Below are 24,000 nucleotides of genomic sequence, written 5' to 3'. Positions count from 1 at the left end.
ACGAACATGTTTACCAACCCATAGCAGTTATACACCACATTTATTTTCTCAGTGCAATTTTCTTACTCGTAAGTGGCGCATGATGTTATTGTCTGTTGTATGGGACGCCAAAAGACAGGGAACAGCGACATAGAATAAACATCCCATAACCGTAATATTCGAAGTATCGCTTTCCGTTGAAAAGAAACATCAACGCGACACAAGCTAAGAGGTTGAAAGTGGAGTGCCGAAATGCTACACCTCCAAGATTTGCCAAAAGAAAGACATAGATATTTGTAGCCTCAACGAGAAGTAGAAAACATTTTTCATATATATATGTAAGTCATTACGATTTGAAAAGTGATTTGAGGTACATAGAGTTTATTGCTTAATGGTTTCTATATTTCCCGATGTTTAGGTTGTTTGCTATAAAAACATTTCAAACCACTAAGCTAGGGTTTTCCGTTGTGGCGATAATATAGCAAGATCACCCGCGTTGAACTCAAAACCTGGCTACTGGTAGGGAAATATTTACTATTTTAAACATCTTTTACTTTCTCCTTGCGAAATTTGTTTACAAAATCATGGAACTATGATCTAGCTCATGGTCTCTTGACAAAATATAAATGGAGTCAACGAGCGAATAGCATTGTCGTGTCCACGCTGTGTATAATCGGATCAAATCAATGACGTCATCAAAGTAGAACGAGTCTACAAGCGAGGAAGGAAACTCTGACTAGTCAATTAGAAGCGGAGTCTTCCTGCCATATCAAGTCACTGACCTGATATCCCTGCGGTATCACTGTCGCTTGGCCGACTCTGGGTACGGTAAATAACTAATCGCAGCTAGTTTGATACGGTTGGACGCCATATCGGGCTCGTTTGGTCTCACAATGAATATTTTGGTTTGACTACATCTCACTGAAATAAGAACCACGGCTCGACTGATCTCGCCTGATATGCCACCGAAACTTACCGAAAAGGTACGATTAGGTATGGATATCAAGAAAAACCGCTCCCTGGTCAGTCCGGTGATCAGTTTCTAATTCAGGTGATCTTTTCATATGACCATCTATTAATTAGGTCTAAAGACAATCTAAGAAAAAGGTTAATCACTGTTTGGACTTCAAATCAGTATATATCAAAGTTTGATTACTATGTGGATGTAATGAAGATTTTGTAATTTTGATTGTTCTGCAGAATCTAAACGATCATGGCACTGAACTTTACAATGGACATCCCCACTAACAAAGCAACTTCCATCGATGAACCGCAGACCTCATCCGCCAACAGAGAACTCGTGTTTCTCGTATCCATCTTAATCTTCTTCTTTGGAGTGACCGGTAATGGATTCATATGCTACGGATTTTGTCGTTTCCACCAGCTGCGCACTCTCACTAACTACTTTGTTTTCAACTTGGCCATCGCCGATCTACTGTTAATCTTGGCCCTTGCCGCATGGATGGTACAAGATTTGCGGGGAAACCCACAAGACGAGAGATTCCTTAGTGCGTTACTCGTCAATATGAACCTGCTGTGCTTTTCTGTGTCCATGCTAAACATGGCAGCCGTTAGCGTGGACAGGTATTGCGCTGTGACGTATCCCTTCTCCTACGAGCAGATTATTACCAAGTCACGAGCCCACAAGGCGACCATCCTTATTTGGGCATATTCTCTGGTCATGGCGGGAATTGGCGTCGCCAGATTTCTTGTGATGAACAACTCGGGTAGCCAAATATTCGTTACGGTTCTAAGCGCTAGTAGCTTTGTGATCCCAGCAACGATCATGGTGTTTACACATCTGCGCATTTTAAAAATTGCTTGGGCTACAAAGCAGCGGACCCAGCGAGACTTGCGGGAAGTGGAAAGTGCCCGCAGCAACGATATTGGCAAAACACTTAAGCTTTCTTTCAACACGTTAGTTATCTTAGTTCCCATGGTAACTGCTCGGGGCATTTTCTACGGGGTTACGGTACTGGAGGCGCATTGCCTGAATTGCTTTCAACTCTCTCCTCAGTTCTCTGTCACAGTTAGACTTTTACCGCACGTGACAGCTGCTATTGACCCCATGGTCTATATACTCATTACACGTGACTTGCGGTTGAAACTCTGCGCGTTTTCTTGCAAACTGAGCTAAAAATGTGTGAAGACATCCTAGACAACTTTTGACAATGTTCCTACGACAGGAATCCTATCTTATCGATGTGTGCGTGTAGCGGGGGAAAGAAGAGGCTGGGAAGGAGGAGATAAGGTTGAGAATAAAAGCTGTGCTGTACTCGCTTGCCTAGCCTGAACATTTTTCAAGTTCGTCGTTTGTAATCTGTGTCAATCTTCTCCATCCTAAACCATCCGTGTTTTTTTATTGTTTACTATTATCTCTTTAGTGTTTTTCTTTCTCGGTAAACTATTGTTTTAAGTTTTCTTTTAATTCAAAGGTTATTTTGTTTTAGTGGTCAAAATAACTCAAAATACCGTGACTATGCTCATCTGCTTGACAAGAGATTTTTCTAGGTGGAGGGTTAGGTGGTCGGACGTTTAAACCGAGGTCAGTTTGAGGGTCCTGCTTCCCATTGGTGCCGGGAGGTCTTGAAAAAGCTAGTTTGGGTGGAAAAAGGATAAGCTTTTAGGTCGGGTAATGAATTAATAAAATCACCCGATCATTTCCTTCAAAATAGTCATCAGCAAATTTCAAGCGTCAGCAAATAAACTTATCTGAGATGTATAAAAACAAGAAAATAGATATTTGTATGGATTTGCAGCCTAAAGGATTTGATAAGAATCCTCAAGAGAAAAACATATATATTTTACATTAAAAATGATTGTTTGTTAAGATATGGAGATAGGGTTGAAACGCTCATTGTCCCCTAGTTTTCCTATTGCTTTTCGTCTCTGTGATTACGTTTATAATCGATCAAAAAATGAAGGGTAATAAACATAATCGCTTCCTCTAAGCTCACAGAATATGGCTTTAATGAAAGTTGTTCCCTCTGTTATTAATATCAGTGAAGTGTAAGCGGCCTCGTGGCCCAATGGATAAGGCATCTGACTACGAATCAGGGGATTCCAGGTTCGAATCCAGGCGGGGTCGTTTTTTTTTTTTTTTTTTTTCTCCCAAGGTACAAAAATTTAAATGCACTCAAATATCCGAGTCATTCATAATACAAGTATAGTCGTTATTTTTTCAGTAGTTAGTTTTTCCTTCTAAGCATTAACCGGAATAAAAATAAAAAATTCATTTTAGTTTTGAGCAACTGCTCTCAACCAAAGAGCAAAGAGCAAGTCTCTTTTTTTTTTCAGTGGTCAAAGCGTATAAATAATTGTTAACATTAGATATGAATTAAAAAAATTAACTGTACCGTGTACGGCCCCGTGGCCCAATGGATAAGGCATCTGACTACGAATCAGGAGATTCCAGGTTCGAATCCTGGCGGGGTCGATTATTTTTCTTAAGAGTAAAGATCAAAATGCGCTCAAATGATATAAGATATTTTACAAATATTCATATATTCTTACGATGCAGTTTTTTGATAAAGTATATCTATTAATCCCAAGAGTCTTTTTGTTCATAGCTCCAAGAATGGTCATGAAATTACTTGGGAAATTAACCACATATCTTGCCGCGAAAACTTTTGTCTCTTGAATCCTGTGAATCTTGTGAATTCCCACCCTTGAGATGTTTAGTACCTTAAGGACGTTCGCGCGAACATTTTCCAGTCGATAAATTTTTTTTAAATTTTTACTGTAGTCATATAATGAGTTACTTGTGTCAGAAATTCAAATACAATCGGGAATCACCGGCTTCGTTTCAGAGATAACTCTCAACTTTTGAACATACCACTCGTCCGCACTGCTATCGGCCAAAGGACCTTTCAATATAGAGCGACCTCTCTGTGGAATGAGTTGCAGCCCACGCTCAAACTGAGCCCATCCGGGACGGATTTCAAGCGCTTACTCAGACAAAAGCTTCTTAATGACTGCTTTATTTAATTTTATTAACCTTTATCTTCTTTTATCATTGCCATGTACTTAGTTTTTAATTTTGTAATGTGAAATTGACTCTGAAAAGCCCCGTGGGGACGAGCCAATAAAGTGAGTATGTCTGTATAAAGCGTGCGAAAAACGAAAATTTGGCACACGTAATTCAACGGAGGCAAACGATTTTAGTCGTATTTTGTAGAAGTGGGTCTGTTGCGTAGATAATTCCAAATGTTGCCAACGTTTCCACAAATTTTAACCCTTCAAGCGCCATTTGAAACCGCAGCACTGATAAACGAAGAGCTAAAAAGAACGGAGTTCGATGGTGCATTTTGCAAAAAATTCAAACTTCTAATCGATAGATTTTCTTCAATTTTTCGCTCAACTTAGAAAATCGGTAGATTAGAAACGACGAACTTGAAAAATAGTAAAATAATAATATTTACGTAGGAACCTCCCGTCACATTCCGTGGTTTTCAGGGAAGTCTTCAGTAACTAAATGTGGTCAAACATGGTCTTTCGTGTTTGATTTATTACCTCAAAATGCTCGGTCATGTTGAAAATATTGAATGTCAATTTCGGAGAGAAAATTCGCACTATTTGCCCCTATTTCGCGGAGCATTTTGGAATTTAGGTTGAGCGGAAGGTACCGCTAGTCTGTTATTAATATTGGTGTTGTGTAAGCGGTCTTGTGACCCAATGGATAAGGTATCTGACTACGAATCAGGGGATTCTAGGTTCGAATCCTGGCGGGGTCGATTCTTTTTTGCTTGCGTCAGTAATCAAATCATGGAGTTGGTAAACGGTGGTCGGTTCTTTCTTCTGCAAGTATTTCAAAATATTGTTTTTCTTCCGGCCATGTTTGACTAAAACTCACCATAATACTCAAAATTTTATGAGAACTTAAGGAATGGAAAATATATTTAATAATATGATCAGTGTCCTCGTACTGCTGACATGTAACTATGTACAGACTTTACATCTGGTTTGTTTGAATATGATAAAAGCCTGCAGCTGTATAGTTCTTTACATTTCTGTTTTCGGTGATAGTACTGCAGCAGATAAGACGGAGTATAACGAAAACTTTGTATATTGATACAGCATGATTCATTTAGACAGAATTACCTGCTTTGGCATAATGGTTTTAGTAATGACCGTTGTGCCGCCCTATATGTTTTGTTATGAAGGTGTTTCTACTCCCTGTAACTTTTTTTTCTTGAGGTTATTAAAACTTTGCGCAAAGTTGCAACCATGAAAAAGCTGGCGGTAATGCCGGGCCGAACAAGATCTAGAAATTTTGATTTAGAACAAAAGGTAGCGATATATATTTGTAGCCAGTTTTCATAAACGCGAGCTGGGAGCACTACCCAGGTTTAAGATTAGTACAGTTAATTTGTTGGTTTTTAGACTACTTACAGTCACTGAAAAAAGGAGAAAATCACTAAAGAAAGGATGCGGCGAGTGTTTGGAAGATAAAAGAGATTGGGACGAAACAATGATGAGGCAAGGGTGTGGCTCGACCCAGCTCCTTTTCGTCTATAGGAACCTTTCTCGTTCCGATTCGCGAAGATAAACTATCGTCGGACTCCAGCACAAGAAAATGGCTCCCGACAGGCTCGTTGATTTTGGAGAAATTGATTACACATTTCGACGAACGTTTATGACCACGTTAATATTTCTGAGTTATGTTTAAATATGGCTATTATTATTCCTCGCCCCTTGCAGGATATGTAATAAATTTTCGTGCCACAGGCAGATATGCAGCTTATTCACGTCAAGGTATCGCTAACCTTAAAATAAGCCTCATGCTCCTAAGTGTGTGAGTATTTTACCTGGCTAATTTCCTGACAATTGCATCTCGCTCACTTTGCCACCTGATTTAATGTACATGTTAATGAGCCTATTCCCAGCTGCGGCCCCGTGGCCCAATGGATAAGGCATCTGACTACGAATCAGGGGATTCCAGGTTCGAATACTGGCGGAGCCCATTTTTTCCCCAGGTAAAAATATTTAAATGCACTCAAAGTAATTCGCTTATTCGTTCCAAAGAATTCTCTAATTCTTTACCTTTATGAGAAATTTGTTATAATCTGCAGGAGAGGTCTATGTAGCCTCAACAAACGTAACGAATTAGCGAGTTCGTTCCCCCACAGGAACAGACATGTATTTCAAAACTTTAAAATAACGTAACGCAATAATAAGCACCATAGCAACCATGCAGTAATATTTAACCGTCAGCGTTTAAATTTACTGGTCATTCGGTGATGTTGCCTGATGGGTGTGGTCACTCTTTGACCATACGAAACAGGACTGTAGCAATAAAACGATGAATCACTAATGAAGTCCTGAACTGGTTTCAATTAAGATAACTGTTACCATTAGATATTAATTAAAACTGAAGATTAACGGTACTATGTACGAAGCCGTGGCCCAATGGATAAGACATCTGACTACGATTCAGGGGATTCCAGGTTGGAATCCTGGCGGGGTCGATCTTTTTCCTGTCAGTTATAAAAATTTAAATGCACTCAAAATATCCGAGTCATTCATAATAGAAGTGTAGTCGTTATTTTCTCAATAGTTATTTTTTGTTTCTAAGCATTAACCGGGATAAAAAAAATGTTTTTCATTTTAGTTTTGAGCAACTGCTCTCAGCGAAAGAGCAAAGAGCTAATCTCTTTTTTTCATTGATCGAAGTGTATAAATAATTTTTAACATTAGCTGAAACTAGTTGAGGATTTCAGGAGTGATTCATGGTTTTATTGCTACACTCCTGTTTCGTATGGTCATAAAATTAACAGCACTATGTTCGGCCCTGTGGCCCAATGGATAAGACATCTGACTACGAATCAGGGGATTCCAGGTTCAAATCCTGGCGGGGTCCTTTTTTTTCCCTCAGGAATGAAAATTTAAATGGACTCAAAATATCCGAGTCAATCATAATACAAGAAAAGTCGTTATTTTCCGAATAGTTAGTTTTTATTTCTAAGCATTAACCGGAATTAAAAATGTTTTTCATTTTAGTTTTGAACAACTGCTCTCAGCCAAAGAGCAGAGAGCAAGTCTCTTTTTTCAGTGGTCAAAGCGTATGAATAATTGTTAACATTAGATATAAATTAATAATAAAAAAAAAAATTACTGTACTATGTCTGGCCCCGTGGCCCAATGGATAAGGCATCTGACTACGAATCAGGGGATTCCAGCTTCGAATACTGGCGGGGTCGATTATTTTTTTCCCCAAGGTTAAAATATTTACATGTACTCTAAATAATTTGCTAATTCGCTCAAAATATTGCTCTAATTCGTTACCTTTATGAGAAATTTGTTGTAATCTGCAGGAAAGATCTATGTAGCCTCAACAAACGTAACGAATTAGCGAGTTCGTGGCCCCACAGGAACAGACACGTACTTCAAAACTTTAAAATAACGTGACGCAATAATAAGCACCATAGCAACCATGCAGTAATATTTAACCGTCAGCGTTTAAATTTACTGGTCATTCGTTGATGTTGCCTGATGAGTGTGGTCACTCTTTGACCATACGAAACAGGACTGTAGCAATAAAACGATGAATCACTAATGAAGTCCTGAACTGGTTTCAATTAATATAATTATTACCATTAGATATTAATTAAAACTGAAAATTAACCGTACTATGTACGGTCCCGTGTCCCAATGGATAAGATATCTAACTACGAATCAGGGGATTCCAGCTTCGAATCTTGGCGGGGTCGATTCTTTTTCTCTCAGGTATAAAAATTTAAATGCACTCAAAATATTCGAGTCATTCATAATACAAGTATAGTCGTTATTTTCCCAATAGTTAGTTTTTTGTTTCTAAGCATTAACCAAGATAAAATAATGTTTTTCATTTTAGTTTTTACCAACTGCTCTCAGCCAAAGAGCAAAGAGCGAGTCTCTTTTTTTCAGTGATCGAAGTGTATAAATAATTTTTAACATTAACTGAAACCAGTTGAGGATTTCAGGAGTGATTCATCGTTTTATTGCTACAGCCTGTTCCTCTAGAAGCGCATAAATAATTGTTAACATTATATATGAAAAAATTAAGAAAAAAATTAATTGTACTCTGTACGGCCCCGTGGCCCAATGGATAAGGCATCTGACTACGAATCAGGGGATTCCAGGTTCGAATCCTGGCGGGGTCGATTTTTTGCTCCTCAGGTATAAAAATTTATATGCACTCAAATTATCCGAGTCATTCATAATACAAGTAGAGTCGTTACTTTCCGAATAGTTAGTTTTTCTTTCTAAGCATTAATTTAACCGGGATAAAAAATGTTTATCAGTTTAGTTTTAAGACCGAGTTTACCAGAGGACCAGGCAGGAGTGATATATGCCATCTCTCCCTTTTGGATGAAACTTTGCCAGATTAAAGGTACTACCCAACAACTCTAAAAGATAAAGTGGGCCGGCTTTGTGATTTTTCCCTTAGGAGTTAGACCCCCCCCGCCGGTTTTTTGCCCAAAATCCCCAAAATGTCACTAAATAAGCATCAAATTTAAACACCGCTCCTGCTTACAGAATATATTGCATTTTATTGGTATTTCACACAAATAAAGATTGGACCTATCTTAGTTCACACCAGGAATTTCAAGTCATTTGAAGTGACAGGTGCCAATCAAGGAATGTCATTTCCTACCCATGTCACGCAACATTTAGCTATAAGGCAAATTAGCTGAAATTCTGACTCAAATATTGCTTAAGTCCAACTTTCTGAATCAAAACTAATTTCATCACAGTTTAGAGTCACCCTTGGCCTGATGAAATCAAGAATAAAATTTTTGGCATCTGTTATTTTTTGGTAACAAAAGCTGTTCAAATAACATGACAAGAGGCTAGTTTTAACAAAGAGACAAGGGCGAAATCTAAAAATATTAGATGTTATAGAATCAGTTTATCAAAGTTATTTCTATGTTAATGTCATTAACAAAGTCTTTGAATATTATTTTGGGCAGTGGAAGCTCAATGAATGCAAAACTCTTTGCAATATCCCTTAACCCTTGGACGTGCAAGGCGGAGGGTGGGGTGGATGCCATCCCCCTAAGAAGATATTTTCAAAATTTTGAAAAGACGATTTACTCTAAGGGGCTGAAACTTTCATTAGCTGTTCAGTCATCCTTCGCGGATATTTTGATATGTCAATTGTGTGTCCATCATTTTCTATGTTTCCATAGCAACCATTGGTTTCATGTAGGTTTGGCCAAAAATCAACTTTTTTGACATAATTCTGTATTTTTTCCAGTTTTCTTCATCAAATTCCAGAAATTCACGAATTTGTACATTTCATAAGCATTCTGGCTTGATTTTGTATCAATTTCCATTATTTCTTGACTTTTTAAGAAAAAAGTAAAATCCAAGATGGCGGATCCACGATGGCGGGTCAAATGACGTCATTTGGCATCATATGACGTCACAACCGACAAAATTATGGTATCATTTTGTGGAACAAGCTCAGGGCTATCTAATCCATGTAAATTTATTTCACTGTGCCTAAACAGAGCGCAAACCCAAGAGGGTTCCATCCATTTCCCCCTTATACCACGGTGGGGGTACGAGTTAGCTTGTACATCCGAGGGTTAAAATAACAGTGCAAAACACCTAAATTTTATTTTTAGAATTTAAATATGGGAATAAAGGGCCGTGATGTTTACATTCTAAAAAATTGACTAGTTAGATGAGAGTTTTTCTGGGCAAATCTCACTTTTTAGATCACCCTTAAAACCCTGCTCGAGCATCATGGGCGGGTCACATGCTTGATGTTGCAATTGATTATTTTTAACTCTTACTTTACACTTGGCATACAAACTCATCAATCCTGAGAGGTATTCTTTGCTGACATTATTTTTTGCCCTCATATATTAACTATTGAGCTCACCCAATGAATATCCATTTCATCCGAATCGAGTTAAAAAACATCTATGATTTTTTTACTTTGCTGCATCAGGCAGGCAGGTAAATCTTAATTAGTATAAAGATAAACATTGTGCATATAATTTTGAAAGCATGGGAACAAGAACCAAAGACCTTGATCAGCAGCAAATAATATCACTAAGTGATAATTAATAGTTTGTTGTTGTTATTGTTATTATTTATTATATTTATTTATATTTATTGTTGTTATTATTTATTATTTATTCCCACTGCGTAAGGAATTTCAATCTCTATTTATAGATGTGCACACTGAAATAATAAGACTGGCTTCGATGTTTTGCTCAATTATAACTTTTTTGAAAGAAAAGTTCGACAATACCGGATGTTACCTTTGTTCTCATTTCATCCACTCACTTCCCAGCCTTAGATAGCCCTGAGCTTGTTCCACAAAATGATACCATAATTTTGTCGGTTGTGACGTCATATGATGCCAAATGACGTCATTTGACCCGCCATCGTGGATCCGCCATCTTGGATTTTACTTTTTTCTTAAAAAGTCAAGAAATAATGGAAATTGATACAAAATCAAGCCAGAATGCTTATGAAATGTACAAATTCGTGAATTTCTGGAATTTGATGAAGAAAACTGGAAAAAATACAGAATTATGTCAAAAAAGTTGATTTTTGGCCAAACCTACATGAAACCAATGGTTGCTATGGAAACATAGAAAATGATGGACACACAATTGACATATCAAAATATCCGCGAAGGATGACTGAACAGCTAATGAAAGTTTCAGCCCCTTAGAGTAAATCGTCTTTTCAAAATTTTGAAAATATCTTCTTAGGGGGATGGCATCCACCCCACCCTCCGCCTTGCACGTCCAAGGGTTAAGGGATATTGCAAAGAGTTTTGCATTCATTGAGCTTCCACTGCCCAAAATAATATTCAAAGACTTTGTTAATGACATTAACATAGAAATAACTTTGATAAACTGATTCTATAATATCTAATATTTTTAGATTTCGCCCTTGTCTCTTTGTTAAAACTAGCCTCTTGTCATGTTATTTGAACAGCTTTTGTTACCAAAAAATAACAGATGCCAAAAATTTTATTCTTGATTTCATCAGGCCAAGGGTGACTCTAAACTGTGATGAAATTAGTTTTGATTCAGAAAGTTGGACTTAAGCAATATTTGAGTCAGAATTTCAGCTAATTTGCCTTATAGCTAAATGTTGCGTGACATGGGTAGGAAATGACATTCCTTGATTGGCACCTGTCACTTCAAATGACTTGAAATTCCTGGTGTGAACTAAGATAGGTCCAATCTTTATTTGTGTGAAATACCAATAAAATGCAATATATTCTGTAAGCAGGAGCGGTGTTTAAATTTGATGCTTATTTAGTGACATTTTGGGGATTTTGGGCAAAAAACCGGCGGGGGGGGTCTAACTCCTAAGGGAAAAATCACAAAGCCGGCCCACTTTATCTTTTAGAGTTGTTGGGTAGTACCTTTAATCTGGCAAAGTTTCATCCAAAAGGGAGAGATGGCATGTATCACCCCTGCCTGGTCCTCTGGTAAACTCGGTCTTAAACGTCAACTGCTCTCAGCCAAAGAGCAAAAGAGCGAGTCTCTTTTTTTCAGTGATGGAAGTGTCTAAATAATTTTTAACATTAATATAAACCAGTTCAGGACTTCAGAAGTGATTCATCGTTTTATTGCTCCAGTCCTGTTTCGTATGGTCAAAAAATTAACTGTACTATGTACGGCCCCGTGGCCCAATGGATAAGGCATCTGATTACGAATCAGGGGATTCCAGGTTCGAATCCTGTCGAAGTGGTTTTTTTTCCCTCAGGTATGAAAATTTAAATGCACTCGAAATATCCGAGTCATTCATAATATAGGTATAGTCGTTATTTTCCGAATAGTTAGTTTTTCTTTCTAAGCATTAACCGGGATAAGAAAATGTTTTTCATTTTAGTTTTTACCAACTGCTCTCAGCGAAAGAGCAAAGAGCGAGTCTCTTTTTTTCAGTGATCGAAGCGTATAAATAATTTTTAACATTAACTGAAACCAGTTGAGGACTTCAGGAGTGATTCATCGCTTTATTGCTACAGTCCTGTTCCTCTCGAAGCGTATAATTAATTGTTAACAATATATATAAATAAATTGAGAAAAAAAATTAACTGTACCATGTCCGGCCCCGTGGCCCAATGGATAAGGCATCTGACTACGAATCAGGGGATTCCAGGTTCGAATCCTGGCGGGGTCGATTCTTTTTGCTTGCGTCAAGAATCAAATCATGGAGTTGGTAAACGGTGGTCGGTTCTTTCTTCTGCAAGTATTTCAGAATAATGTTTTTCTTCCGGCCATGTTTGACTAAAACTTACCACAATACTCAGAATTTTATGAGAAATCAAGGAACGGAGAAATATATTTAATAATATGATCAGTGTCCTCGCACTGCTGACATGTAAGGCCTACTCTGGGACCTTAAGTCGCCGTAACTTAAGGCGACTTTGGGCGATTTAAGGCGACTTTAGGCGACTTAAGAGCTTATGCCTGAGAGACCGGGGCAGACTTGGAAATGAAGGTCGGCCGATTTCGCTTAAAATTGGTGCACAAAGTCGTTATGTGGACTTATGTAATATGCCAAAGTTTCAGGTTCAACGACCTTCTTTTAGCCGAGTTCTGGATATCAGCCCCTCTGGGGTCCCCAGAGGCACATTTTTAGTGTAATTTTGGCCACCTTTCAATCTCTCTTTTAGCAACGTACAATTAATTTCAGACAAAACCAAAACCACAATTGTAATGCCCTATCCTTAGGCTTCTATGGGTAAAACATTAGCTCACGGGAATTTTTCGTTAGCCTGTGGCTGTGATCACAACTTTGTCCTATTTGAGGCATATGGGAAGCAACCGGAAATGGCCTGTTTTTCAGACCGCATATTTTCCATGCCCATGTTTTATATCGTGAAGTCTTAGTATCCCTGCAAAGTTCAGCCCTTAGTTTAGTAATACCAAGGAAAAAATACTGAGGTTGAGGCTTTTTTACGAATAAAAAGCTTACGAGAAGATGACTAACCAGGCCACTTCCGGTTTCAACAAAGCGCGTCTGTAAAAATGATTTCGATTTGATTTCGATTAATACCTTTCTTTTCTTCTAATTCGTGAATTAGAGACTCTGATCATGAAGTTAATTTTAACCGAAAAGTCTAACCGTTAGTCAGATATTATCATGTGATTTTTTTTAGGGCCGATCAGATTTTGGTCTGGCAGCGGTTATAAATTTTGTGGAAGACGTCTTGAAAATTACGGATAATGGAGTCGCTGGACTTCTTTTCTGAAGAAAAACAATTTATCAGTCATTCTAAATGCAATCACAACGTCTCTCATGACACTACTCGAAAATCGCTTTGAACCTTAAGGAAATTTCGAATATATTGATAGCTAATCGTAAAATTAAATGCAGTCTCACTATTCCAGTCTATATGCAAGGTGTCTGGATAAATTCACTTACTATGAATGCTTCCCTGGGTACAGATTTAGAGGCATGCCCCTTTCTTATAATCCCTTAAAAGTGAAGCAACACTAAAAACCTCAGCCCCGGCGATAAATTGATCGTGAGTGCGTCGTTACGAGTACTGAAAATTCAGGTTGATTCATACCGTACGTGACGAGTTCGTGACACGCCAACTTATCTGAAGTTTGCTGGCTATGATTGTCTTGAAGTTCAGTTTTTTCTCCTCTAGATTTGTCTCTGATAATACAGAGAATGATTAAGTATAGAACTTGCATGAGAACCTGAACAACGAATGGATATGTTACAGAATATTTATTCATACCCAGTCCCCCGGTGCAAACGGCCTAGGTATAATAAATTGAGGAAGTCTAAGATGGTCCGTTTTCCCCGCCAAGTCGCTGAATTTCTGACTAAATTACCAGAATTAATTTTCCTTTTGTTGCTTTCTAAGTGCGCACAGATCCAGACTAAGTCGCTGTACTGCATATATCCAAAGATAGGGCAGGAGAGAAGTGGATTTTCCCTCAAAGACTACTGCTTATAGCACCCTAGTTGTAGGATTGCTGGCCCTCAACTCCGATTTCCATAATAAGAAGCGATAATCCCAAGGACGACCAGTATGCTTGGTGTAGGTAGTATGGTAAGCCGTCACAAAGTCCAGTGCATCATTCCTGTTGGAGCTTAAATTGGTTATTGCTCTTCTTCCCTGGACAGGATGATAATCACCGGCTTTCATTTATACATCTGGGTGGAGAGAGACACTGAAAGAAAATTGCCTTTTCCAAGATGACATGACAACGCCCTAGTAACCAGGAGCGCTCGATCCGGAGTCCAGCCCGCTAACCATTAGGCCGCTACCGTGCTATGTGCTAGGCAGTTGCCAGTTTTGTATAGAATCTGAACGCGTTACTACGTTACACGTTTACTTCAGTCTGTCGTAGATTGATAAAATGCAACCGTGAAATGAATATATGGCCAGCACGTGGACATCTTGCCGGCTGGATTGTCTATTTACAAGAAAAGAAACTATCTACAATCAATTAATTAAACTTATTAAATCAATTCAGTCTTTAAGTGAATTTGTTTCATTTGAGTTTGCTTGAAAGGCAGAGGAGCGAAAAAGTCTGGCTATTACAATTTAGTCTCCTGGAAAACTGAAAACATGATTATACAGTGTCCCGTTTGGAAAGAAGATGACATATGCGGGGCATGAGATAACAAGCCGCCAGAGCCTGCTGTGACTCTCCCATTAGCGACGTTAGATCGTGATGTTACCCACCTGCTGGTCAAATTAAAGTGGGCACTGGTACTAATAAACTGGCCACGTCTTATAGAGTTGACAATTTCCCTGAATGGAAGTTAAAGTGTGAATTAAAGAAGATCGCCCACGTCACCGCCGAAAATTCACCCGTTGCCGTGACCAAAGTGGGCCATGTCAGCACCCTTTCCATCAAGGAGAATAAAGAAATTGAAGAAATCAAAGAAGGTTACTGCTGACGTTTCAGATAGCATATTTCAGGCGTTCGGCATTGTAATACCTATTTCATCCATAAGTATCCAAGGGTAGAGTGACTGCATGCATGTTCATTAGAAATAAATTTATTTTGCACGTTCAAAGATTTTTTTACACGCTTTAATGTCTTTAATTCGTTCCATTGGTTCAAGGATCGTTGTTCCATCATCATCTGCATACACATTTGAACAAAATATCTCTAACTTAAATTGTCTACCCACCCACAAATCAATTTCTAACATTTTCGACGCCATATTGGATGTTGTTTCACTTGAAAAGTCGAAAAGGCTTGGAGATGAATTAAGTAGTTTCACATGCCCAATATTAAATCACAGCGGAGACGCTTCGTGTATCATGCTCAAACAATGTAATCTCCTGGCAAAAATAGGAAGTAATTGGGCCCTCTATTGTATCACGAGGCTTACTTACCTGCAATCTCTATGGTAACGCTGGTATTCTTATTTAGAATCGATACCAAAGGGGAGCTAGGACGGAAGCTTGAAGGAAAGCATCTCTGGGCGCGTCACAATTAAGTCGGAAACTTGGGTACCACTAGTCACACAGGGTATTTGTGATCCTCTGGCAGGGGGAAGGAGAAAACTCACGGCTTAAAATTCTAACCATGGTGAATAGTCAGCTATGAAGGCATGTGACGTTAGAATGTCATATATTTCAAAACATCCGTAATATTGAATCCACCGGTCTGGATTTCATGACTATTCCATGAAATCAAAATATCGTTTTTGCCAGGTATAACAAAATTAAAAGAGAAGAGAAAGGGTATTAAAGGAATTAAAAGGTGCAAAAAAACTCATGTTTTTCCCAAGAAACCTTGAAAACGTCAATAAAAAAACAGAGAATTAGATGAGAAAAGTCAAAGTTAGGGTAATCAACCCTGACAAAACAAGGTTGCCATGGAAACAAGGCAGAGACCCATCAATAAGGCTTTTTTTTCTGAGCTTTCACCACCTAACTTATGCACTCAGTAAACAACTTGTTTCATTGTATTTTGATTACTTTTCTTGTTATCAACGTATAAAGATTCCCCTCACCTTCCAGTCCCCTGGGTACAGGGTACAAATGGTACATAGAGTTTAGTTTCAAATCTGTCAGTAGGAAAATTAATTTCTAGTTTATGGTTTGAAAATATATATTTCCTTTAAATAATTTACTTTGGGATCATTGATTGTTTGTTAATTGTGCAGCTTGTGTCTAAAAATCTCTCCTCAAAAGTAATTAAGAGTTTGACAGGAGGTGCGTAGTAGGTAATTTCTTTAAAAGTGTTTCGTAGTAAAAAAGCCTCAACCTCAGTATTTTTTCTTGGTTTTACTAAACTAAGGGCTGAACTTTGCAGGGATACTAAGACTTCACGATATAAAACATGGGCATGGAAAATATGCGGTCTGAAAAACAGGCCATTTCCGGTTGCTTCCCATATGCCTCAAATAGGACAAAGTTGTGATCACAGCCACAGGCTAACGAAAAATTCCCGTGAGCTAATGTTTTTACCCATAGAAGCCTAAGGATAGGGCATTACGATTATGGTTTTGGTTTTGTCTGAAATTAATTGTACGTTGCTAAAAGAGAGATTGAAAGGTGGCCAAAATTACACTAAAAATGTGCCTCTGGGGACCCCTGAGGGCTGATATCCAGAACTCGGCTAAGAGAAGGTCGTTGAACCTGAAACTTTGGCATGTTACATAAGTCCACATAACGACTTTGTGTACCAATTTTAAGCGAAATCGGCCGACCTTCATTTCCAAGTCTGCCCCGGTCTCTCAGGCAGAAAAAACATTGCGACTTTAGGCGATTTAAGGCGATTTAAGGCGATTTTAGGCGATTTAAGGCGACTTAAGGTGAATTGGGGAGACTTTATTTCACTCGAGTGCTATAAATTTAAACTTAGCAACAGTGTCTCCATATATCTCTTGCAATAAACCAATATTGTACCAATACTACCTGATTAAACTAACCCAGCTTTAGAGGGAATTTTGATTACTTTCATTTTTTGTAACTTTTCGGTCCAGTTTTCTGTTTATGTTGTTTGCCTTTCAGTTTTGAGTTTGATTCATTTTAAAACTACACAACCATAAGCAGTAAAAGATATTTCTATTCAAAACAAAAATATACTACCTGGGTTAGCGCTAACCGGCTTTCGAACAACCCGGGCCAGATTTTAAACCATTAAAAAAAAAATACCATTAAAGAAAGGATTACGACAACACTGAACAGTTACTACTATAAGAATAATAATAACAATGAACACCAGCAAGGTAGCATGAATATTAGTGAAGATATCACAAAAAAAAAATCAAACAAAACTAATAAAAGTATATTCACAGTGACAAAAATTTTAAATTTGAGATATCTTGATTTAATTTGAAGTGTTTGTATATTTTCCATCAATTATTCAAACAACAGGGAAATTAAAATTAATTTAGCTCCTTTACATGCATTTATTTTAGAATGCTTCCTGAATTATAAAAATGGTTATCTTGGTAGACTTATCTGCCATTTTTGGCATCTCCACTGTCAATTTCAGTCCTTTTTAGGGACCCAATCGATTTGGTGCTCTCCTGCCTCAGTCAGAAAAAATATTCCAATACCATAATGAGTAGCGCATGCTATGTTCCTTCGTAAGAACACGTCCTGTCAAATTTCACCAACTACTTGTCAGGTTCCAGAAAACTTTGATGACCCTGGCAGTTTATACAGTGAATCGATTCTTTTTAGAAGGTTTTGTTGATCAGACCACCAGGAAATACACCTTCCAAACCTTCACTAGTTTCCACCTGACACATTACAAATGCCCAGAACGACATTTTCACAACGAAATACTAGAAATTGATACATCGATACCAGACACACTGGTCTCCGCCATTTTGATTCTCCCAGTAACCCTTGCGCCGCTGACTGGTTACCATGCTTCAAAGAGACGAGATATCCGTGCCACGAAAACTCGAGCTCTCTTGCTAAGTGTTCGGGTGATTTGAAATCACCCGATAATAAATTACTGTCTTCAAATATTTCGGAGAGTATTAGTTTAGCGTTTTGTTTTTTTTCTTGTCTTTTGTAAACGCCTTTCGGAGGAATCATACTCGCGTGAGCTCGCGTACTTAGTCACGGGTCAAACTAAGTGACGTGTTCCAAACATTCGCCTGGCGGCCATGTTTATTGAGAGTTGATCACAGAGAATTTTCTGTACCTTAGCTTTCGATAGTAACAGTAGCGCAGTCCACGTAAAGTTTATAAGATGATGTGAATACCTGGCTTCATCATGTGTACGAAAAGGATAGATAAACATTATGCTGCAAGTTGGTTCGTCTAATTACGAAATTCAAACGTTTACAGTTGGTCGAATGTGGAAGTAAAATGCAAACAATGATTTTTGCTGGAGAAATGGCCCACTTGTGTCACTCTTTTACACTGGGTAATTAAAGCATTTAAAGTGTAGACTCAATTCGGTTCAATTAGCTTTGGATGACCATACTTTTAATGCTCAGTGTAAAAGTGACTAGAAAGAATTGAGCCTTAACCCAGAACTATCTTTCTGTTTTTTTTTTTCTTTTAATCTTGATGATCTGGAACACCTCTCACTGTTGTTGTTTATTAATTATACACTGTAGGTCTTCGGAAGATTTGATTCAGAAATATCGTACAAAAATTAATAAGTTTAAATGAAGTTATTGCAGTTTAGTCATTTGTTATATCCTTCCACATTTCATATATTTCCTGATGACAACACAGAGTGTCATCTTAATTATTAACTCTTTTACAATGAAATACAAGAAAAAAAAATAAAACTTAATAGAAATAAAAAGCCATCTGTGGGAGAGTATACATCAGATTGTCATTCCTATTTAAGTATTGTCCACATGTAGAAATTATTCCTGCTAACATGGGGGCTAGAGAGGTGCAAGACTATAATAATATCAGGGTTTTTTTTATGTATAGGGGAGCCATGGCCTTGAGACATAACAGTAATTGTCGGGTCCTCGGCTTCTTAAAGGACCCTAGTCAGCCTCTGCTATTTTCGATGCCATCAAAATTATTGATATTGCATGGTGAGGCAAAGTCTTGTTGCTTTACTGTAAGTTTCTGAAAGTATGTCCCTTTATCTTTAGTAGCTTCACAGTGATTTTCTTTGCTTTGACATGCTCCGAATAAAGCATAAAAGCCAACCTCTTGTATGTAAACAAAAACAAAGGTGTGGCTGACTGGGGACCTTTAAGGGGGGTTTAGATGGTTCCAATGCATTGGGAACGAGTGTATAAAAAAAATTAAAAGCACAACTATCGAGGTTACCTCTGCTGCACCCTGCAGCCCCCCCCCCCCCCCGTTCCGTATCCAGTACCCATTTATACATCTGGGTGAGGAGAGGCACTATGAGAGTATGAACACAATGCAGTGTTCCACAATAGGGGTCCATTGCACCAACCATTGGGCCATCGTGCTTCTTCCTCCATAGGGTTAGAGTGGAGTTTACCCTAACTTGACAGTTACAAGTCTAATAACCTTCTACAGGGGCAATTTGAGTGTGTTGAAACCTTTTTAACATTGCGTAACTGATAGCAACTTGAGACGAATTTAGGCGACTTAGGGTGACTTAAGGCGACTTAGGGCGACTTAAGGCGACTTTAGGCGACTTAAGGTCCCAGAGTAGGCCTACATGTAACTATGTACAGACTTTATATTTGGTTTGTTTGAATACGATAAAAGCCTGCAGCTGTATAGTTCTCTATATTACTGTTTTCGGTGATAGTACCGCAGCAGATACGACGGAGTATAACGAAAACTTTGTATATTGATACAGCATGATTCATTTAGGAAGAATGATCTGCCTTGGTATAATGGTTTTAGTAATGACCGTTGTGCCGCCCTATATGTTTTGTTATGAAGGTGTTTCTACTCCCTGTAACTTGTTTTTCTTAAGATGTATTAAAACTTTGCGCAAAGTTGCAACCATGAAAAAGCTGGCGGTAATGTCGGGCCGAACAAGATCTAGAAATTTTGATTTAGAACAAAAGGTGGTGATATATATCAGCAGCCAGTTTTCATAAACGCGAGCTGGAAGCATTACCCAGGTTTAAGATAAGTACAGTTAATTTGTTGGTTTTTAGACTACTTACAGTCACTGAAAAAAAGAGAAAATCAGTAGAGAAAAGATGCGGCGAGGGTTTGGAAGATAAAAGAGATTGGGACGAAACAATGATGAGGCAAGGGTGTGGCTCGACCCAACTCCTTTTCGTCTATAGGATCCTTTCTCATTCCCATTCGCGAAGATAAACTATCGTCGGACTCCAGCACAATAAAATGGCTACCGACAGTCTCGTTGATTTTGGAGTAATTGATTACACATTTCGACGAACGTTAATATTTCTGAGTTATGTTTAAATATAACTATTATTATTCCTCGCCCCTTGCAGGATATGTAATAAATTTTCGTGCCACAAGTAGATCTGCAGCTTATTCACATCAAGGTATCGCTAACCTTAAAATAAGCCTCATGCTCCTAAGTGTGCGAGTATTTTACCTAGCTAATTTCATGACAATTGCATCTCGCTCACTTTGCCACCTGATTTAATGTACATATTAATGACCATATTACAAGCTGCGGCCCCGTGGCCCAATGGATAAGGCATCTGACTACGAATCAGGGGATTCCAGGTTCGAATCCTGGCGGGGTCGATTTTTTTCCCGTCCGGTATAAAAATTTAAATGCACTCAAAATATCCGAGTCATTCATAATACAAGTATAGTCGTTATTTTCCCAGTAGTTAGTTTTTTCTTCTAAGCGTTAACCGGAATAAAGAAAAAGATTCATTTTAGTTTTGAGCTACTGCTCTCAGCCAAAGAGCAATAAGCAAGTCTCTTTTTTTTAGTGACCAAGGCGTATAAATAATTGATAACATTAGGTATGAATCAAAAAAATTAACTGTACCATGTACGGCCCCGTGGCCCAGTGAATAAGGCATCTGACTACGAATCAGGGGATTCCAGGTTCGAATCCTGGTGGGGTCGATTATTTTTCCCCCACGTATAAAAATTTAAATGCACTCAAAATATCCGATTCATTCAAGATGCAAGTAAAGTCGTTATTTTCCGAATAGTTAGCTTTTCTTTCTAAGCATTAATCGGGACAAATAATGTTTTTCATTTTAGTTTTGAACAACTGCTCCCAGCAAAAGAGCAAAGAGCAAGTCTCTTTTATCAGTGATCAAAGCTTATGAATAATTGTTAACATTAGATATAAATTTAAAAGAATAATAATTGTACTATGTCTGGCCCCGTGGCCCAATGGATAAGGCATCTGACTACGAATCAGGGGATTCCAGGTTCGAATCCTGGCGGGGTCGATTTTTTTCCCTTAGGTATAAAAATTTAAATGCACTTAAAATATCCGAGTCATCCATAATACAAGTAAAGTCGTTATTTTCCGAATAGTCAGTTTTTCTTTCTAAGCATTAACCGGGATAAAAAATGTTTATCACTAGGTTTAAACGTCAACTGCTGTCAGCCAAAGAGCAGAGAGCAAATCTCTCTTTTTCAGTTATCGAAGTGTCTAAATAAGTTTTAACATTAATTGAAACCAATTCAGGACTTCAGGAGTGATTCATCGTTTTATTGCTACAGGCCTGTTTGGTGTGGTCAAAAAATTAACTGTACTATATAGGGCCCCGTGGCCCAATGGATAAGACATCTGACTACGAATCAGGGGATTCCAGGTTCGAATCCTGGCGGGGTCGATTTTTTTCCCCAGGCATAAAAATTTAAATGCACTCAAAATATTCGAGTCATTCATAATATAAGTATACTCGTTATTTTCCCCATAGTTACTTTCTGTTTCTAAGCATTAACCGGGATAAAAAAAATGTTTTTCATTTTAGTTTTGAGCAACTGCTCTCAGCCAAAGAGCAAAGAGCGACTCTCTTTCTTTTAAGTGATTGAAGCGTATAAATAATTTTTAACATTAATTGAAACCAGTTCAGGATTTCAGGAGTGATTCATCGTTTTATTGCTACAACCCTGTTCCTCTGGAAGCGTATAAATAATTGTTAACATTATATATAAAAGAATTAAGAAAAAAATAAACTGTACTATGTACGGTCCCGTGGCCCATTGAATAAGGCATCTGACTACGAATCAGGGGATTCCATGTTCGAATCCTGGCGAAGTCGTTTTTTATCCCTCAGGTATGAAAACGTAAATGCACTCAAAATATCCGAGTTTATTCATAATACAGGTATAGTCGTTATTTTCCAAATAGTTAGGTTTTATTTTTAAGCATTAACCAGGATAACAAAAAAGTGTTTTTCATTTTAGTCCTGAACTACTGCTCTAAGCCAAAGAGCAAAGAGCAAGGCCACTTTTTTTCAGTGATCAAAGCGTATGAATAATTGTGAACATTAGATATAAATTAAAAAGAAATAGATAAATCAATAACTGAACTATGTCTGGCGCCGTGGCCCAATGGATAAGGCATCTGACTACGAATCAGGGGATTCCAGGTTCGAATCCTGGCGGGGTCGATTTTTTTCTCCCAGGTAAAAAAATTAACTGCACTCAAAATAATTCGCTAATTCGCTCAAAATATTTGTATAATTCGTTACCTTTATGAGAAATTTGTTATAATCTGCAGGAAAGATCTATGTAGCCTCAACAAACGAAACGAATTAGCGAGTTCGTGCCCCCACAGGAACAGACGTATTTTAAAACTTTAAAATAACGTAACGCGAAAATAAGCACCATAGCAACCAAATATTTGCATTTAACAGTCAGCGTTTAAATTTACCGGTCATTCGGTGATGTTGCCTGATGAGTGTGGTCACTCTTTGACTGTAGCAATAAAACGATTAATCACTAATAAAGTTGTGAACTGGTTTCAATCAATATAATTGTCACCATTAGATATTAAATAAAACTGAAAATTAACCGCACTATGTACGGCCCCATGACCCCAATGAATGAGACATCTGATTACCAATCAGGAAATTCCAGATTCGAATCCTTGCGAGGTCGATTTTTTTTCCCCCAGGTATAAAAATTTAAATGCGCTCAAAATATTCGAGTCATTCATAATACAAGTATACTCGTTATTTTCCCAATAGTTATTTTTTGTTTCTAAGCATTAACCGGGATAAAAGAATGTTTTTCATTTTAGTTTTTACCAACTGCTCTCAGCGAAAGAGCAAAGAGCGAGTCTCTTCTTCAGTGATCGAAGCGTATAAATAATTTTTAACATTAACTGAAACCAGTTTAGGACTTAATTCAGGAGTTATTCATCGCTTTATTACTACAGTTTTGTTCCTCTCGAAGCGTATAAATAATTGTTAACATTATATATAAATAAATTGCGAAAAAAATCAACTGTACTATGTCCGGCCCCGTGGCCCAATGGATAAGGCATCTGACTACGAATCAGGGGATTCCAGGTTCGAATCCTGGCGGGGTCGATTTTTTTCCCGCCAGGTATAAAACTTTAAATGCACTCGAAATAGCCGAGTCATTCCTAACACAAGTATAGTCGTTATTTTCCCAGTAGTTAGTTTTTTCTTCTAAGCATTAACCGGAATAAAAAAAAAAAAGATTCATTTTAGTTTTGAGCTACTGCTCTCAGCCAAAGAGCAATAAGTAAGTCTCTTTTTTTTTAGTGACCAAAGCGTATAAATAATTGATAACATTAGATATGAATTAAAAAAATGAGCTGTACCATGTACGGCCCCGTGGCCCAATGGATAAGGCATCTGACTACGAATCAGGGGATTCCAGGTTCGAATCCTGGCGGGGTCGATTATTTTTCCCCCACGTATAAAAATTTAAATGCACTCAAAATATCCGATTCATTCAAGATGCAAGTAAAGTCGTTATTTTCCGAATAGTTAGTTTTTCTCTCTAAGCATTAACCGGGACAAATAATGTTTTTCATTTAAGTTTTGAACAACTGCTCTCAGCCAAAAAGCAAAGAGCAAGTCTCTTTTATCAATGATTAAAGCGTATGAATAAGTGTTAACATTAGATATAAATTAAAAAAAAAAAAAAACAACTCCACTATGTCTGGCCCCGTGGCCCAATGGATAAGGCATCTGACTACGAATCAGGGGATTCCAGGTTCGAAT

At 37.9% G+C, this 24,000-nt stretch overlaps 1 protein-coding gene and 15 non-coding genes across 16 annotated transcripts in view; all 16 read left to right on the top strand.

Annotated features, from left to right (window-relative positions):
• Window positions 1-1,183: 1,183 nt before the first annotated feature.
• LOC149095930 (histamine H2 receptor-like) lies at window positions 1,184-3,436 on the top strand. Its single transcript, XM_089280631.1, has one exon. The coding sequence runs from the start codon at window positions 1,193-1,195 to the stop codon at window positions 2,114-2,116; it is 924 nt and encodes a 307-aa protein (XP_089136757.1). The 5' UTR covers window positions 1,184-1,192; the 3' UTR covers window positions 2,117-3,436.
• Trnar-acg (transfer RNA arginine (anticodon ACG)) lies at window positions 2,995-3,067 on the top strand. Its single transcript has one exon. It is a non-coding gene; the product is annotated as a tRNA-Arg (tRNA).
• On the top strand, window positions 3,343-3,415 carry Trnar-acg (transfer RNA arginine (anticodon ACG)). Its single transcript has one exon. It is a non-coding gene; the product is annotated as a tRNA-Arg (tRNA).
• Window positions 3,437-5,868: 2,432 nt separating the features above from the next.
• Trnar-acg (transfer RNA arginine (anticodon ACG)) lies at window positions 5,869-5,941 on the top strand. Its single transcript has one exon. It is a non-coding gene; the product is annotated as a tRNA-Arg (tRNA).
• An 824-nt stretch (window positions 5,942-6,765) lies between these two features.
• Trnar-acg (transfer RNA arginine (anticodon ACG)) lies at window positions 6,766-6,838 on the top strand. The gene has a single exon. It is a non-coding gene; the product is annotated as a tRNA-Arg (tRNA).
• A 267-nt stretch (window positions 6,839-7,105) lies between these two features.
• On the top strand, window positions 7,106-7,178 carry Trnar-acg (transfer RNA arginine (anticodon ACG)). The gene has a single exon. It is a non-coding gene; the product is annotated as a tRNA-Arg (tRNA).
• An 869-nt stretch (window positions 7,179-8,047) lies between these two features.
• Trnar-acg (transfer RNA arginine (anticodon ACG)) lies at window positions 8,048-8,120 on the top strand. Its single transcript has one exon. It is a non-coding gene; the product is annotated as a tRNA-Arg (tRNA).
• A 3,927-nt stretch (window positions 8,121-12,047) lies between these two features.
• Trnar-acg (transfer RNA arginine (anticodon ACG)) lies at window positions 12,048-12,120 on the top strand. The gene has a single exon. It is a non-coding gene; the product is annotated as a tRNA-Arg (tRNA).
• An 8,379-nt stretch (window positions 12,121-20,499) lies between these two features.
• Trnar-acg (transfer RNA arginine (anticodon ACG)) lies at window positions 20,500-20,572 on the top strand. The gene has a single exon. It is a non-coding gene; the product is annotated as a tRNA-Arg (tRNA).
• Window positions 20,573-20,832: 260 nt separating this feature from the next.
• Trnar-acg (transfer RNA arginine (anticodon ACG)) lies at window positions 20,833-20,905 on the top strand. Its single transcript has one exon. It is a non-coding gene; the product is annotated as a tRNA-Arg (tRNA).
• A 262-nt stretch (window positions 20,906-21,167) lies between these two features.
• Trnar-acg (transfer RNA arginine (anticodon ACG)) lies at window positions 21,168-21,240 on the top strand. The gene has a single exon. It is a non-coding gene; the product is annotated as a tRNA-Arg (tRNA).
• A 317-nt stretch (window positions 21,241-21,557) lies between these two features.
• Window positions 21,558-21,630, top strand: Trnar-acg (transfer RNA arginine (anticodon ACG)). Its single transcript has one exon. It is a non-coding gene; the product is annotated as a tRNA-Arg (tRNA).
• A 710-nt stretch (window positions 21,631-22,340) lies between these two features.
• Trnar-acg (transfer RNA arginine (anticodon ACG)) lies at window positions 22,341-22,413 on the top strand. Its single transcript has one exon. It is a non-coding gene; the product is annotated as a tRNA-Arg (tRNA).
• An 851-nt stretch (window positions 22,414-23,264) lies between these two features.
• On the top strand, window positions 23,265-23,337 carry Trnar-acg (transfer RNA arginine (anticodon ACG)). Its single transcript has one exon. It is a non-coding gene; the product is annotated as a tRNA-Arg (tRNA).
• A 264-nt stretch (window positions 23,338-23,601) lies between these two features.
• Trnar-acg (transfer RNA arginine (anticodon ACG)) lies at window positions 23,602-23,674 on the top strand. Its single transcript has one exon. It is a non-coding gene; the product is annotated as a tRNA-Arg (tRNA).
• A 266-nt stretch (window positions 23,675-23,940) lies between these two features.
• Trnar-acg (transfer RNA arginine (anticodon ACG)) overlaps window positions 23,941-24,000 on the top strand; it is a 73-nt gene continuing 13 nt past the window's right edge. The window contains exon 1 of the tRNA in view: window positions 23,941-24,000. This exon is cut by the window's right edge and continues 13 nt beyond it. This is a non-coding gene — a tRNA (tRNA-Arg).

The sequence above is a fragment of the Orbicella faveolata genome, unplaced genomic scaffold (assembly GCF_042242905.1).
Source record: "Orbicella faveolata isolate gen_17 unplaced genomic scaffold, um_ofav_v1 contig_48, whole genome shotgun sequence".
NCBI lineage: Eukaryota > Metazoa > Cnidaria > Anthozoa > Scleractinia > Merulinidae > Orbicella > Orbicella faveolata.
Note: the sequence above shows the minus strand (reverse complement) of the source record. Positions and strands in the feature narration are given on the sequence as shown.